Source organism: Panthera leo, chromosome A1 (genome assembly GCF_018350215.1).
Source record: "Panthera leo isolate Ple1 chromosome A1, P.leo_Ple1_pat1.1, whole genome shotgun sequence".
Taxonomy (NCBI): domain Eukaryota; kingdom Metazoa; phylum Chordata; class Mammalia; order Carnivora; family Felidae; genus Panthera; species Panthera leo.
In genome coordinates this window covers 147,098,750-147,115,413 of record NC_056679.1, presented here as the reverse complement: position 1 = coordinate 147,115,413, position 16,664 = coordinate 147,098,750, and the positions used below count along the sequence as shown (strand labels likewise).

The window sequence follows — 16,664 nt, the reverse complement described above, 5'->3', positions numbered from 1 at the left end:
CAAACTATTTTAAGGTGATTTGGAATCAGGAGAAAATACGGAGAGAAAATTCCAGTTAGAAAGCCTTCATAATGGTGTGCCTGGATAGCTCAGTTGGTTGAGGATCAGATTATTGATTTCAGCTCAGGTCATGATCCCAGGGTTGTGGAATCTACCCCCACATAGGGCTCAGTGCTGAGCCTACTTCAGATTCTCTCTCTCTCTCTCTCTCTCTCTCTCTCTCTCTCTCTCTCAGAAAAATGTATTCTGTTAAGGAAAGATTTTGAAACTGAGGTTGACATATACTTAATAATCAGGTGAAAAAAACATAAGAAAATTATTAGCTTTTTGTGTTATTTTAAATCTATACTAATAAATGAAAATGTCCCATTCCCAAAATTGATATTGTCAATATTGTCATCTTGAAAGAAATGAAATTACTGTTATGTCTTGTCTCCTCAGATAAATTTACAAAGAAAAATGAGAGTTACTGGTGTTATTACCCAAGGAGCCAAGAGGATTGGAAGTCCAGAGTATATAAAATCCTACAAAATTGCCTATAGTAATGATGGAAAAACTTGGGCAATGTACAAAGTAAAAGGCACTAATGAAGATATGGTAAGACTGATTTAAATATTTCATTTAAAAGTAAATACCATTAATAATCATTGATTGCCAAATACTTACTTAGTCTTTAACAGGCTCCTTATGTTGTTGCAAATACATTTATGATTTTTTTAATTGGATTAGTAGGGTGTAGGGTGTAAGGAATTTTTCCAAGTAACATATGTACGCTTGCTACTATTTACAATCTTCTCAGATTTGAATTGGTGGCTGTGTAAACAGTTTATCACAACATCACAAAGTCCTGTATAGAACAGTTAATTTTTACTTTAATTAAAATAAAAATTTCATTTTATGGTTTTTCACAGATTAGCGCTCTCCTTAATCAAATAAGTACAGATTACTATTTTTAAAGAAAAAAATATTTTTTAAATAAAAAAATGTATGTTTGTATACTTTTATATTAGAAGGCAATTTTGTTATTTAGCAGAATAAAATATTTTAGAGGAAATGAATACAATATTCAGTGTATACTTTGCCTTTTCACATGATAGTCCCAATTTTTTATCAGTTTTTCCTCAAAATTTTTAATCTTAAAAATATCAGGACTGCACCTCATTCCATTTAAAACCAAATCACTAAACTACACTCTGATAAATTTTATGAAAGATTTTTTAAAATTTCTTTAATGAATTTAAATAAAGTTTTCTGATTACCAGGCTATATAAAAAAGTAAAACAAGAATGGGATTTAAAAGAATTAAAAATAACACATTTTAGCATTTAATTTTTAGAGGGAAACACTGTTTTTCACTGGAGATACATATAAAAAACTTACGATTCTCTCATCCAGTGGTCTGGGACTGACTGATAAGAAAGTAATCTTGAGGAATCAGACCCTGAAGCATCATAAGTCTCATCATAGCTTTAGAGAGACTGAGTGATCCAGTAACATTAGTGAAGACTGGTTCCTACAAAAAAACAAACAAAAAAAACACACAATAAAACAAAAAAAAAAAGCAAACAAACCCCACAAACCTATAAATACTAAGTAGCAGCATGAATGGATAGACCCAGATTAAGGTGAAAAGTTTAAGGTGCCCATTTCTCAAAAAAATAAAGAAGCACTCCCCTGGCTCTAAAGGACTGGCCTTAAAATCGACAAGACCATCATAGTAGAGTATAGATTATACCATGGACCACAGTGGTTTATAGCTTTAATTAGGACTTTATCCATAGGTTGTATATTCACTGCTGAGGGCAAGGTGATTCCTAAATGCTTCAGATCCCCAAATTACTTAATCCAGTTTTTGAAAGATTACATTGGGTAGGATAAAGGGTCAGTATTTGAAAATAGGAAAAGAAGCTGCTGTAGTCAATCATTTTAAACTCTATATTATCTCTTTACACAGGTGTTTCGTGGAAACGTTGATAACAACACACCCTATGCTAACTCTTTCACACCTCCCATAAAAGCTCAGTATGTAAGACTCTATCCCCAAGTTTGTCGAAGACATTGCACTTTGAGAATGGAACTTCTTGGATGTGAACTATCCGGTGAGTCTCAAATTTTTTTTTCTGTATTTTCTGTAAAGAAAAAAAAACACATATTTGTATGTAGTCTGTTACTAATTTTCTATTTTTCAACACTCATGAACATTCATTTTTGCTACAAAATGTCTAGATGTCATTTAGAAACAGCGTGTGCTCCCGTGCATGTAGCATCAACAAGTTCTAAAACTTGCTACAAAATGAAATTAATGTAGAAAGAGCAGTGTATTTCTTTGGTGGAAGAAAGTACAACAATTCTCACTGGAAACTTTTGTCAAATTTAAATGTGTCCTGTGTTTAGTAGTAACTATGATTTATGTTTTGTGATGAAAGTTCAGTATAAACTGGAATCTGCCTGACCTCATAAATTGCAGTTATGCTTAGGCTCTATGGCATAGAAAAGTAAGCTTTATCTTTGTCCATCCACCATAAGAACTTGGTTTTATTTTGTTTTGTTTAGGTTTTATGAAACATGTAAATTTATCATTCCTCCCAGGGAGATAATACTTCACAAATAAGATAGCTACTATAAATTCATTCTTTATCATTCTTATCTAGCAACCTGCTTATTGTACAAACAGTGATTATCCAGCTCAAAAATAAATCTATCAAAGGACTCAGAGTTAAATAATTCTTGTCTTCCAGGAGCATCAGTACTAGATACAAAGATGAAGACTTATGTGTAGATCTCACAGTGGTCCCATTTCAATATAGCTAGATTCTGAGCTAAACAGAAAACCTTGTCTAGGCATATCACTGTGCTGTATTTTGGGTAGTTGTTCTTTGTATTTCTAGCATCAACATTTAAAAATGACCTTTGCCACTATGGCCTGAGATTATTTTGTTCAAACAACTGTTTTGTAGAAAGCCAAATCAAAAATTCACATTTGCCCTACTTTTTAGCATGAAAGACTTTATCAAACTTACAATAATGCCACTAAGTCAAAAATAGGAGGACACATCTTTCCAAATGGACAACTGAGAGCTTTTTATTCATTTCAAAAGGTTGCACGGACGTTAAAACATATGCTTTATAGCTGTTTCCCTTCTTAGGTTTATTTGTGATATGGAGAAAAGGAATGATTTTTTTAAGCAAATAAAAGTTATTATTAAAAACAGCCAAACTTTAACCGACTACGCTTAAAGGAATTAGAGACATTTGGCTGGATGAGTGAATCTATTTTAAGAATTACATTTTCATACTATATATGGATGTCCCTTATAAAGCAACCAACATACGGTTTTAGTTCTATTAATTATCCTAACAGTGATGTTTTCTTTATTTTGGTAATTCGAACCAGCTTATTGACTGCCAGAAATCTCAACAGAATAATTGCTGTGTAGTGTTTATATTACATGTCACTCTATCATCACAAGCCAATGTCATCCCTAAGTCATTCATCATAAAGCAATCAAGAAGAAGCCAAGCCCCATGGTTTTTAGTTGTTTAACAATCACCTTCCCCAATTTTCCAGTCTCTTGATTCATGAGGGTCAGTGTCTCTTAGATGGCACAGTTAAACCCCCAACATATGAATATATGTGACTTCAGTTTTTATAGGAGTCTACACCTGACGCGTTACACACTTTATGTTCTTAAAAAGAAGCCAAACCCCGTCTCCCAACCCCACAAATTGATTTCAAACTTGCAAGCGGAGGATACTATCTTTCAATGGATGCTTTTAAAAGCTAGGGCACTTCACTATAGAGATAATCAATGTCTTTGTTAATGCTTCATTTTGTTCAGGTGCCATCCATTCTGGTCAAAGTGTTAATTAATCTATATATGTGAAATCATGTGGATGAGAAGGAAATTTTGTAGTGTGAGGCAAATTGGCAGGGAGGTTAGCTCTAACACTTGGAAATAAACAGTAATATAATGGGCCAAACTATTTGCCACAATCCACTGCAACACTGTAAAGCACAAGGCTTCCTTTTTGTACCCAATAAACTGTTAGGAGATCTCTCAGCTTGCCTAGAAGATCAATAGTTAATTTTTTCCCAGACACTTGAAAAAGAAAATCCTCTAAATTCTCTGAAAGAGATATGATTTAAGATGGTTAGAGTGAGATGAATCATGACTATAATTAGAGGAGGAACTCATTCATTCATTCATCCATTCTTTGAACAAATTATTCAGCACTTACTCTGGGCTAGATACTAGACAACAGAGTAGATACAAAATGAATTCTATGACTAAGCAGAAATGACCAGAGTAAAAGCATCCCTTTTCCATCTGAGACTTTAAATATTATATCACAAAATGAGAAAAACAACTACCTTCCCTTTCCCCTTGTATCTTTCTGCAAGCCAAGAGTTTTACGTAGATTCTAGTATCAGGGCAGAGTGGCTGTGGGGGAGTTGGTGGTCATAATAAAAAAGTCAGAAATCTGTAATGCAGGCAAGGCATGGTACCCTCAAATGGCCTGAAGACAAATGGCTTGTCATTAAGACTTTGGAACTTTCTAGAATCTTTGAGATTTGTCATGAAATTTTTCTCCTCCAAAACTAATATTTAGAATTTGGAGCTATTTTTATCCTGAGACTTAGGGTCTAGATCTGTTACACCTAAAACCCAACAAGACTTGTGTTAGGCACACAAGTGGCTAATTCTTCATGTGAGTTTTTGCCACGTTTGCATGGGAAAGGCATTTCTTAGAAGGTGGAGGTGAAGGCAAACATGGAGGAGCCTCAAGAAGGAAGTGATCTAGGTTGAGTAGAGCAGAAAGCAATGGGTTGTAGTTAAGAATTATTTATCAATGAGGAGTGCTAAGCCCCCTCTCTTAAAGCCTTAGACTTAAAATGGCCTAGTTTCAGGAAATGCAACCAATCCTGGTCCATTATTTAGTACTCACTGCTGTGCTGATTTGGGGACTTAACATTGTTACCTGTTGGAATTAGCTTTAGGGAAATAATAAAAACAGCTAACATTTACTGAATGTTAGCTATATGCCTACGGTTTCTAACTACTTTATATTTATTAACTAATTTCTTAGAACACTTTTTGAGGTAGTTTCTATGTTACTACCATTTTACAGATGAAAAAACTAAGGCATAAAGTAGTTAAAGAATAGGTAAAAGGCCATACAGAGAGCAAGTGGGGAAGCAGTAGATTACACGGAGATGGAGGCCTTGATTAGAGAAGTCCTCTTTTTTATCTTGGCTTTCTTGAAGATCAAACTTATGTGTTTCTCGGTCAGAATGTTATAATTATACATATGGAATATTTGCTAGTATGATAAGAGAATCGTGCTTCCTATTATGAGCTTTGTGAATGGAATTTTGTCACAGTTGCAATTCAAGATTGGGAAATGGTGTGTACATTTCCTTGAGAAATTGTGTGTGTGTGTGTGTGTGCACACACACACAATTTCCTAGTAACAGACAAACCCAAATTTTACACCTTGTCATACCTGAAGATATATGTGCCAGATCTGAAAATCTTTCAAAAATATCCAAAACTAGAGGTTATTGAGTATGACCAAAATGTCAGTTTTTATAATAAGACTTGTTCAGGAATGATTTTTGCTAGAATCAGCTTATTTTCTTCTGTTATCTATTACTTTAAATTCTATACTTGCACAGTGCCTGACACATGGTATACATTGAGTAAATATAAGCTTCCTCAACATCCAGAAGAAGCCATGTTGGTGCTATAGGAATCAGTGACAAAGATTAACAGACATTTCTTAGAAAAGAAAATACTGTCCAGTTTGTAATATACCTTTGGAGCAGTTTGTGAAAATGACTTTGTACTGAGGGAATTTTCATTTGCAGCATTATGGAAACAAATAAAAGAAAACCAAATATATTTTGTGAGAAAATATTCTTTTTTAAAGGTACAATGAAACTGTTGAAAACACGGGAATAGTCATGAGGCTATCAGTAATGAGACAGGAAAAGGCATTTCAGCCTTGTTTTCATTCTGCAAAATCATCTATCACCGAAAAGCGGTTTGAATTGTCTGTCTTGTTTTCAATTTTTCCAAAATATATTCCGACAAAATAGTCTGAATTGGCTATCTTGTGTTTTGATTTTTTTTCCAGATTTAGTTCTGATTATAGCCTTTTTTTGGATTTAGATGCTTTCTCTTTGGGGAAATGAATAGCATTAAGCTCAATCTTCTCTTGCCTCTGCAAAATGAACGTAGAAAACTTGCAGGGTCATCCATTATTTTTCTCATGGAGACCTTCTCATTTTCTTTCAGGCTGTTCAGAGCCTCTGGGGATGAAATCAGGACACATACAAGACTATCAGATCACCGCCTCCAGCATCTTCAGGACTCTCAACATGGACATGTTCACCTGGGAACCAAGGAAAGCTCGGCTGGACAAACAGGGCAAAGTGAATGCCTGGACCTCTGGCCACAATGACCAGTCGCAATGGTTACAGGTAATATTTTCCAAAAACCATTTCAACCAGCCACTGCTCCTCTTCCTAAGATTTCCTGTTGGTGGCATGAATGTTGGAGTCCTTGCCTTCATTCTAATTTACGTGTGCCTTCCTCTTTGGCTTACCTAAAATTGGTAAAACAGAAATTCCTTAGAAGCCATATTGTGGTGCTCTTTTTGCTGTGATGTTGATTTATAGATGCAGCAGATTGGACCAGATCACAATATGGATAGGTCAATTCAATCGATTATGAGAGCATTTGCATTTTAACTCTCCTCTAGTCTAATGCTTCCTGTCAGTATGGGTTTGAAAGTGTCACAGCAGGATGGCAGACCACCTTGAAATCATGCTATTGACCTGCAGATTGTTCCCACAGAATCATGACTCCTGGCCTATTAGCTCTTTACCTGTGGTTGCTAAGCAATGGAGCAATTTGATTACATTCTGATAAGAGAGCTTGCTTATAGCAGGGAAGCATAGATGCTGCAGTCTGTTTATCATTTGCAAATGAAGTGCAGTTATAGTCAGTGCTTTTTAAAAACAATCTTCTTGAAATGCATTTATCGGGGAGTACTTTTAAGTAGGCACAAATTTGTTAATGTCTTCTGTGGCAAAGAAAAGTAAGACAGCTTAATTCCATAATGAGGTCATTTTATTTCAAAGATAAGAGTTCTATTCTTATTGATTTTTATGCTGTATCCATGAGTTTCAAAACTGTGGTAATTCATTGCATTTTTGAAAATCACAAAAACAATTATAATAGCACCAAATGTCACTCCTCGTGGAACCAGATTTGCCACACCTGAGTCTGTTCTAAGTCATCTGGAATATCCAATAGAATCTTTTCCGTAGAAATAGTCACTTTTCTCTTTATTTCCCTCTAATATTCTATCTGGATATTTATTGATCTGGAACTTTGTTGAGCTCTTTCATTAGCTACTATGTATTAAGGATAATTATGTGTGTTTTTCTCCTTTTAATGCTTTATGAGCTTTTTGAAGGTAGGTGTATGTGTAGACACACAGACACACACACACACACACACACACACACACACACACACACACACACACTATATTTCCCTTCTCACCATCCCCACTGCCAGCTCCCTGATCTAGGCTATCACCACCTCACCTGGGTTTTGCAGAAGCCTCCTCACCAGAGGTTGGTATCAACTCTCTAAAAATCTCAAATTGTAACCAGTGTGATTTTTTTTCATAAAATGAGAATATGATTCTCTTACCCTCTTTCTAAAACCCTTCAGTTGCTCCCCATCAGCCTTGGAATAAAGTGCGGATTTCTTAGTATAGCCTGGAAGTCTTCACATGATTTGGTCCCATTTCATCCCTGACCACACTCTTCTAAATTTGTTTCAGTTTCTCAAACCAAATGTTTTCTCTTCCAATTCCTTTATATGTGTCTTCTTCCTAGGGGAAAGTAATGGAAAGAACGTCTCTATCCTTAGAATTCCCTGCCTTGTGTGGCTTATATCTTTCAGCTGCAGTTTGGATGCACTTTCCTCTGGCAAGGCTTTGCTACTACAAGCTCCATCCCATCCCATATCTGGCTTAGGCTCTCTCCTGAATACTGCTGTGTCCTTAGTAATTCTCTCACTGTTCATTATCACACTACATTGGAAATTGGGTTTTCATGTTAGATTGTTTGCTCTAGGAGGGATGCAACAACATTTGTCTTCTTTGACTTTCTCAACTAGTTGTCCAGTACCAAACTGAATACCTGTTACAACACCTGATACCTGACAGGTATTCAACAAATATTTGCTGAATGAATGAATAAATGGATAAGTGAATAGTTCAAAGTATAATTCAATTTATTGATTTGGACCTACACAGCATATAATGTTGGTCCCCAACCGGTAAGATACTCAAATTGTAAAATAATATTTGAAAAAAAAATCTAAAATTTTATGTTAAAGATCTAGTCTTTATAATATAGGAAATAAATTTTCATAATATATGGACTTTAAGACATTTTCAAGTTCTTGAAGAAACCATGGAAAAACTTTCTTCCAATGGCAAATTAAACTGGTTCTTTGTTGCTGTATAATATTTTTAACTGGATTTAGCTAGTATTATCTTAAGTCATAATGCCATGTGGAATAGGATAAAATATTTTATACCTCCTAAGTAGCTCAGACAAGCTAGTAGATTCTAGAAATATCCACATGAAAGGATTGCCAATGACAAATTTTTTAGAAAGATAAAATAAAACATTTTTTTACATGGATCAGGGTGTAATCTTCAATCTGAACCTCAATCCATCACTTTTTTAAGATGGCTTTCCAACTGTCTTCTTAAAGTCACTTGCATGCTGAAATTGATTCATTCTGTTGGTGACAGATTTTCTGTCAATTCAAGGACCACTTCTTCCAGTATATGTGTATTTTTTGTTGTTGTGTCAAAACATATGCAAAAATCTCCAAGGTAAGGTAAATTGACATCTTTTCTTATATTTATTTTTTTCTTTTTTGACGTCACGCAAGGAAATGCTTCAGAATTGTGTCTATTTTTAGTGTTTTCTCCTCAAGAGAATATAATCTGTTCAACTGTACCTTGTTATGCTTGTTAGTGTGTTTGTTGAAGATGAGATTAACACTTTTATAGATAATGTATAGGGTGATTTTGTTTTTGATTTATTGATATACTCAGTTTTTGTTGAGACTTCTGAATCTATAAGTTTTAGCTGTGATTTTAACCAAGATGCATCAGTTCTGAGAAATAGCTCTTCAAAAGAAAGACCATGTCTGTCATTTAAATTCCCTACTTTCATTATTCATCTTCTGCTAATTGACTTTTTAAGAAATTTATTTTATGCATCAACTATGCATATAACCCTTTAATTATGAGAGCTTTACTTTGGTTTAATAGATTTTTATAAAACCTATTCAGATAATATGGGGAAATACAATTATTGTAAATAAAATCCCAAAAACATCTTTTTGCCCAGTCATTGTGCATTTTAAGGGATTCTTATGTATTCTTTTAAAGAATTCTTATGTATTCAAATATCACTTTAACGTTTTATTCTGATTATTACCCTAAGGTTTCTTCCAGTCTCTCCTAGAAGGTCAAAATCTTAGCAGTTTCTTGAGCAAATATTCTTGTGTTATTTTTTTTAGAAGTGATCGTACCTGATTAATGTCTTTGAGCTACTGTTAATCATGAAATCATTATGCTATTCCTATAAAAACATGGCAAAAATGTGTTAAGTCCACAGGCAGTCTTAAATGAGAGACATTTCTCAGACCTCTGAAAGAAATGTTCTATCACTTTGATGTGTTTGATGTTCTCTAAAACTTTGAGCAAGAAACCCTACAGTGTGTTTTCCAAAAGCCTCTGAAGGTTAAATTATAGTTTCTGTCTTTCAGAAAATCTTACCTACACCTAAATTAAAAGCTTTTAAACCAATCATTACTGACTCATAGTTGGACATTCTTTTTTTTGTTTTGTTTTGTTTTGAGGTTTATTATTTAGAGTGATAGAGGATGTATGCATGCAGGGGAGAGGCAGAGAGAAAGGGAGAGGCTCTGAGCTGTCAGCCTGATGCAGGGCTTGATCCCACAAACCATGAGTTCATGACCTGAGCCAAAATCAAGTCAGACACTTAACCGACTGATCCACCCAGCTGCCCCAAGTTTTGGACATTCTTCATATGTGGTTGAAGTAGATTTTAATCCCCTTTATAAAAATTAAATGACATTTAACTCACTGAGATCATTTAAGATCAGATGATTACTTTCTATGGTTAGTTTCTAAACAAACGACCCAGAAATTTTGTCATATTTTAAGGTGGATTAAACCAGACAAATGACAGAACAGAGGAAGCACATAGTAGGTCCCCCAAAATGGATATCTCCCTTTTTTCTTTCTGGTGATTTGTATAATCTCAGGAGAATGTAATCTGAGGCCAGCAATCATAACTAAGAATGAACATATGTATCTATATTCTTTGCCTCTTCTAGAGGGATTTTCCAATAAATCTATGAAATGTAAAGTAATATATTACTAGGTAAGTTGCAAACTGTGAGCAGTGTTAATGAATTATGTACATTTGCATTTGCAAACAAAATATTCACATTTTTACCCAGGTAGAGTCAGATTTTTCAGCTCTATACCTGGGAGTAGTAATAACAATATTAACAGCTTTAAATGAACATTATATCATTTGGCAATATTCTCTGCTGAAGTCATATTCTTACTAGAATGTTTATGTGTCTTTGTGGCCATTTTCAGTGGCTTTTCAACAGATTGAGTAAATTCCCTTCTTATTTATGCTCAGATTATACAAACTGATTAAAATTCAGCATGAAATTGAGAATTTAATAACATTCTAACAGGGGTAGAAGCATTACTGATGATAATTTTATAAATTGTGATGAAATATTTTCATCTAGTATATGCAGCTGTACAAGGAGCACTCTAAAAATTAACTTGGATTGATTAAAAACATTTTTTTAAATAAGACATTCTAAATTCTCTTACAGTGAGTATACCATGTACGAATTCATTGCCTTATTGGTGGTGACTATGGAACTGGATAAGTTACCATCTATAACTGAATCTGCTAAAAAGTTTTTCAGATTTCATAGAGGGTAGCCTAATATAAATGACTATCAGGAAGGAAAATGTCACCAGATCACCTAGGAAATGACCTTTTGGTCTATTTCACAAGACATTTGCTAATTTAAGGTAGTCTGCATAGTATTTCAACCAAATTAGTAGAATTAATAGAGTTGTTAGCCTGCACATTTTAGTGTTGACCTTTGTCAAAATTGCAGCTAACCCTCCACAGCTTTATTTCAATACTAATTTTGTGGAAATATGTCAGGAAGCAATTGAATTTAAGTTTTCAAGTTAAATAAAACTTATTTAATTTAGTCTGTTTCAGATTTTTAAAGGGGTTTTCTAGCCATAAAATGCATCACTTCTTTACAGCCATTAACTTCTCTTGCCCTCTGGACAATTTATTTACAGAAAAGTTGAAGGGAAATTTTCCAAGGACCTGTAGGCCACTGGAAAACATTTGGCAATGTGAAGAAATATTCTGATTTCCATTTCACTATTCCACAATTTCATTTATAGTGAGCAATAAGCCCACATAAAGGGTTCAGTTATAAAGCATATCTAAAAGAAATCAAGTAATGGCCCAATTTATGTACTATTGTGAACCAGCTTCCATCCTTCATAACATAACATATCTGGGAGTACATGAAATGAGTCAAAGGATGTCCGTATGTGCTTGGAGCATAAATCATTTTTCTTTTTTTTTTTTATTTTACAATATCAAAAGGAATCTCTACCCTCCAATTAGAAAAAAAATTGTAATTAGCAAAACAAAATTGAGTAGGATATTGACGTAGCAAACACTTGGAAGGCAAAGAGAAATGCAACCAGAACTGATGAAGTACACTGAGTGCATAGTGTAAAGTCCAAAAATCTGGTTTTGTGGGCTGATAAATCATGTCAGTGTTCTAGAACTCATTTCCTCTTGTTCATCTAAAATGTGGATATTATAGGGATGCCTGGATGTCTCGGTCAGAAGCACATCCAACTCTTGATCTCAGGGTTGTAGATTTGAGCCCCACATTGGAGGTAGAGATTAATTTAAAAAATAATAGAATAAAATGTGGATGTTAGAAAAAAGATACCACCCAGGCAACCTTTCCCTTCTAAAAAGGGAAAGGGACTCTTGGATGACTGAGTATCTTAAATAATGGTTGACCAAGTCCAAAGTAATCAAAAAATTATCAGGACCACAAGCTAATTTCTGACGAAGTTAACAAAAAGACATCATATGATTGACTTAGTGTTGCAGATATAACCATCTACCTTAAAGTTACTCTTTTAAAAAGTTAACTTTGGGGGCACCTGGGTGGCTCAGTAGGTTAAGCATCTGACTCTTGATTTTGGCTTAGGTCATGATCTCATGGTTTGTGGGTTCTCAAGTGTTAGAGCCTCACATGAGACTCCTCGCTGACAGTGGGGAGCCTGGTTGGGATTCTCTCTCCCTCTCTCCCTCTCAGTCCCTCCCCTGTTCACGTGCATGTGTGTGTGCACACACACTCTCTCTCTCTCTCAGAATAAATAAATAAATAAATATATAAACTTCTTAAAAAACTAAAAAGTCAAATTTTATATTACGCATAGTATATTTACTTGATACCTAAAATAGTTCTCCTACCTTTCCACCTGTTCTAAATTTGAGTCATTTCTATGGGTTAGTGTACATCTCTCTATTAACAGTTAAAAGATAAGAATCCCCTAAGACAAAGCAATGAGACATATTAAGCCATTATGAAGCACTAATACACTAGCAATGAATATAGCAAATCATGAAAAATGTACAAAGCAGTAGATTAAGTGCAATGTACAGTTTTGGAAAGCAAGCGTCGATGGTACATAGAAATTGGATGAAGGCTTTGTGGTTTCAGAGGTTATTTTAAATGACTTCATAATTTAGAAATTCACATAAATATTTTTGAAACACTTACTATAGCAAAACACAATGCCAGGTGCAAGGAACTGAAAGATATGTTCAGCACTGTGTCTGCCTGCATGTATGACAACTGACACCCTAATTTTCATGATTCAACATTCCGGAACCAATAAATAAAAATGGGGGAAATTGGATGCTTCAGCTTAGAACTATTTGAGACCTTTGAAAAAGTGAACAGCAGGACTTAGAATTGTGTGTGCATAACAGGCCCATTCATGTTTTTATGATAATAAGGATTAAGTGACTTCTGGTTCCTTTGCGTGCAAATGAATTTTAATTTTTGACATACTCGTTATCTTTTATTAACGAGATATAGTTTTAATGATGGTAACCATCCTCCTCTAAAAATATGAGCTGAAGATATGCCAGTTAGTGAGACTTAGAACCCGGGAATACTGATTCAAGTAAGGTGAGCATTTGTGAGGGCTTACATATAAGATGGGAATCTCCTTTAATTGGTGATCTTGTTTTGCCTTTAAAGGAACCCTCTCAGTGACTAAGTTATGTCTCTTTTCTAATGAGGCCACAGAGTGTCTGAGAGGCTTGCTGAAGATTGCAGGGCCAGTCAGCAATAGAAGAGGAACTTGAAATACACCAGGAAGCTTATGTGCTAATTTTTACTAAATATTTTATAGACTATTCAGTGAGTGAGGTGACTCCTTTTACCAGGGGATATTTGTTGCATCACGATGCCCTTTCAGAGCCCAGTGCTCACCAGCATTGCCGTAGCCACTTATCTTGTCTTGAAGGAGAGATGCTGGTATTTCTGTGGATCTAGCTTGCCTTTTAAATTTGTGGTTCCACATTGTAAAAATTTTATGCCCCTTAACAGTGATCATTAAATACACACACACACACACACACACACACACACTCCCACACACACACAAACACAGGCACACGTTACATATTTTAAAAATGTAATTCTTCAATTTGTTTGGTTTAAGATAAAACTGATTGGAAATAATATGGAAATTCTAGGTTTTCCTACAACTCAATGGCATGTCTGTGTACACAACCTACGGTTTAGAGAATGCTGTGCGTTCAACACTCTTGGTCACAATTAAACTCACCTGGTCCAGTTGCTTTGGTTTATCCTAAAGACCTTTGTAATTTTTCCTCACAGCCAGTGGTGCTATGATGAGTAAGTCATTCAATGTTCATTTACATTTATGATTAAGGTCTCTCATTTATGAAGTATTTATCTGCTAGCTAATGTCAACATAAAATAAATGTATTTATACTAAATATCACATTCATTTTCTCTCTCACTATTGAACTAGTATTTCTGTGGGGAAAACATGCCTCTGTGAAGTGACTTTTACATCTCTAATGTCTTTGTGTCGTGCTACTATTATCGTTTACTGGCGGAGTATGTCTCCTAAAGAGTGTAGGTGCATCTAACCATGCCTGTTCCTGTATTAACCTTTGGTTAGAATCTTCTCTAAAATTTGTTAAGATGTGCATACAGACACATCTGCCCATAGCTTCCAATTAATCACCTTCTGGAATTAGTATGTACTTCTGATAAAAATAGATATGTTTTCAGGCAGTTCTACGAGAATTTAGTTCTCCTGACTACAGACTCAGAGTTTCCAAAAGGTTCTTTCTTCCGCAGTGAGATTATCAACTGATAAAATTAGGATAACATATATCACTCTTTCATCCTAAACATGCAGTCCTCTAAAACAAATTAAGTTTCTTTTCTCCCCAAATGATAAATTTTATGAACATTTCCCAAAGCGTACCCTGCAAAACACTCCTTCCATAAGTTCTTAAAAAAAAGATTCTGAGCCGAAATGTATTTAGTAAAGCCTATATCCTCTTCTCTGTTCTTACTGATTCAGATGCATATTAACATAGGATCCTTAAGAATACAATAAGAAAGAGATTTGTTTTATTTGGAGATTTTTAAACTTATTTGATTACTGAATGCTTTTCAAAAATAACTACCTTAACATCTCTAGGAACCACTATAGAATATATTCTGTACTAATTAAATTGCATTTCTGTTTACAAAGGGCTTTTCTAACAATTTTCACTGTATCCTTATAATAATCCGGGTACATATGATTACTTGTATAAAGAATTTATCTCAAGACATGAAAAAAATATATGAGAGGTTATATGACTTAACCCTATAAATGTCAGAACTTGACCCAAAAATCCAGTTTCTCTATTTTTCATTGAGTGCCATACTTCATGTCTATTTGCATTTGACATCATATAGAATGAAGTCTAACCTTAGCAGCCTTTCTTTCATGATTTTTTTTTTCACTACAGCCAAATATATGCAAAATATGTGTATTCGGAAATAGGGTTTCCAATTCACTGCATTCTTCTATTTTTGTGATAGGCCTACTCAATATCACAATTTCATCAATTCTATGTCCATAACTATACAAGCCATGCATTTAAAATTGCCTAAATGAATTCAAAGCATTATTTTCACTTTCTTTTCAGAAAAAAAAATGTTTCCCATAAGCTAAAGTTAGCCTAGATGTACCTGGAGAATAGTTGACCCATGTCATGAGTAAAATGGACTCTACATTGGCCACTCAAAGCAAGGAAAGTAACATATGAACATTTTGATTATTAAGAAATATCTCGCATGAGCTAAAGAGCTTAGATAGAGAAGTTTGCAACAGTACACAAATATCTAACACTGGTAAAAAAATTTTCCCTCATTTGTTGAAAAGTGTATTTGATAATTTTTTAAAACTCTATTTTCCCCTCACTTAAAGTAACAGAGGATCATCACTGAAACTTATCTTTAAATATACAATCTGTGAAATTCATCCTTCGGCAAATGTTCATACATTTTGGCTTTGCCTTATTTACGTTCACGGAGTAAAGTTCTCTTTCTTCGTTGCAATAAGAGAGGCTTTTATAACTGATGTGCATTCAATTTTAATGTAGAATTCATATCAGAATAGTCCCTGTTTTGTAGTTAAAATGGGACACTAAACATGAGCAATAGACATTCTGTAGCGTTCACCACGGCTGAACAATGGGAACTTGGAACTATGGAAGCATCATTATTTTACAAATATGTTCCTTGCAGAATTTCCTCATTTAAGAGGTCAGGTTATAGTCTCTTTGAATAATATAACTGCTGTTGTTCCATAAATCTTCTCTTCTACATGCTCAGTGGCTTTTGATAAAGAAAAATATAAAGGAAACAGGTGTGTGTGTGTGTGTGTGCATATATGTTCAATAGATAGATTCATTTGCCAATTTGCACTATTTTCTTTATACTGCTAAAAACAGATAAAAAGAATTTCATCTAGGTTAGCCAATAAAAGAGAAAGAAACCAAGAGACATTTACCTGTAATCATTATTAATTAGTATCTACTTATATGAAACCTTATTCTATAGTTTTAAAATAAAAAAATATAATTTTATAGATTGCGTTCAAAATTGTACTAATTATCATTGTAGAATTATATAAAATTATTATTACCATTTTCTATGCAACATAATTAGCAAAACAAAATATGGTTAAGAGGGCTTAAAGAAAATAAAGTAAAAGCAAGAGTAATTAAATAACTATTTTTCTAGTTAAACTCTGAGTCACCTTTCTCCCCTCTCCCAAAATCCTACCACCTATATGAGGGCTTTGTTTCTTTCCTGAGAAGCACTTAGTTTTAATCCCCAAAGAAA

General features: G+C 34.2%; 1 protein-coding gene across 1 annotated transcript in view; it reads left to right on the top strand.

Moving 5' to 3' along the window:
- Positions 1-16,664, top strand: part of EDIL3 (EGF like repeats and discoidin domains 3) — a 320,227-nt gene that overhangs the window by 213,875 nt on the left and 89,688 nt on the right. The window contains exons 9-11 of the mRNA XM_042955963.1: positions 442-597; positions 1,955-2,099; positions 6,300-6,484. Of these exons, the coding sequence (XP_042811897.1) occupies positions 442-597; positions 1,955-2,099; positions 6,300-6,484 (486 nt within the window). The remainder of the gene's footprint in view (positions 1-441; positions 598-1,954; positions 2,100-6,299; positions 6,485-16,664) is intronic.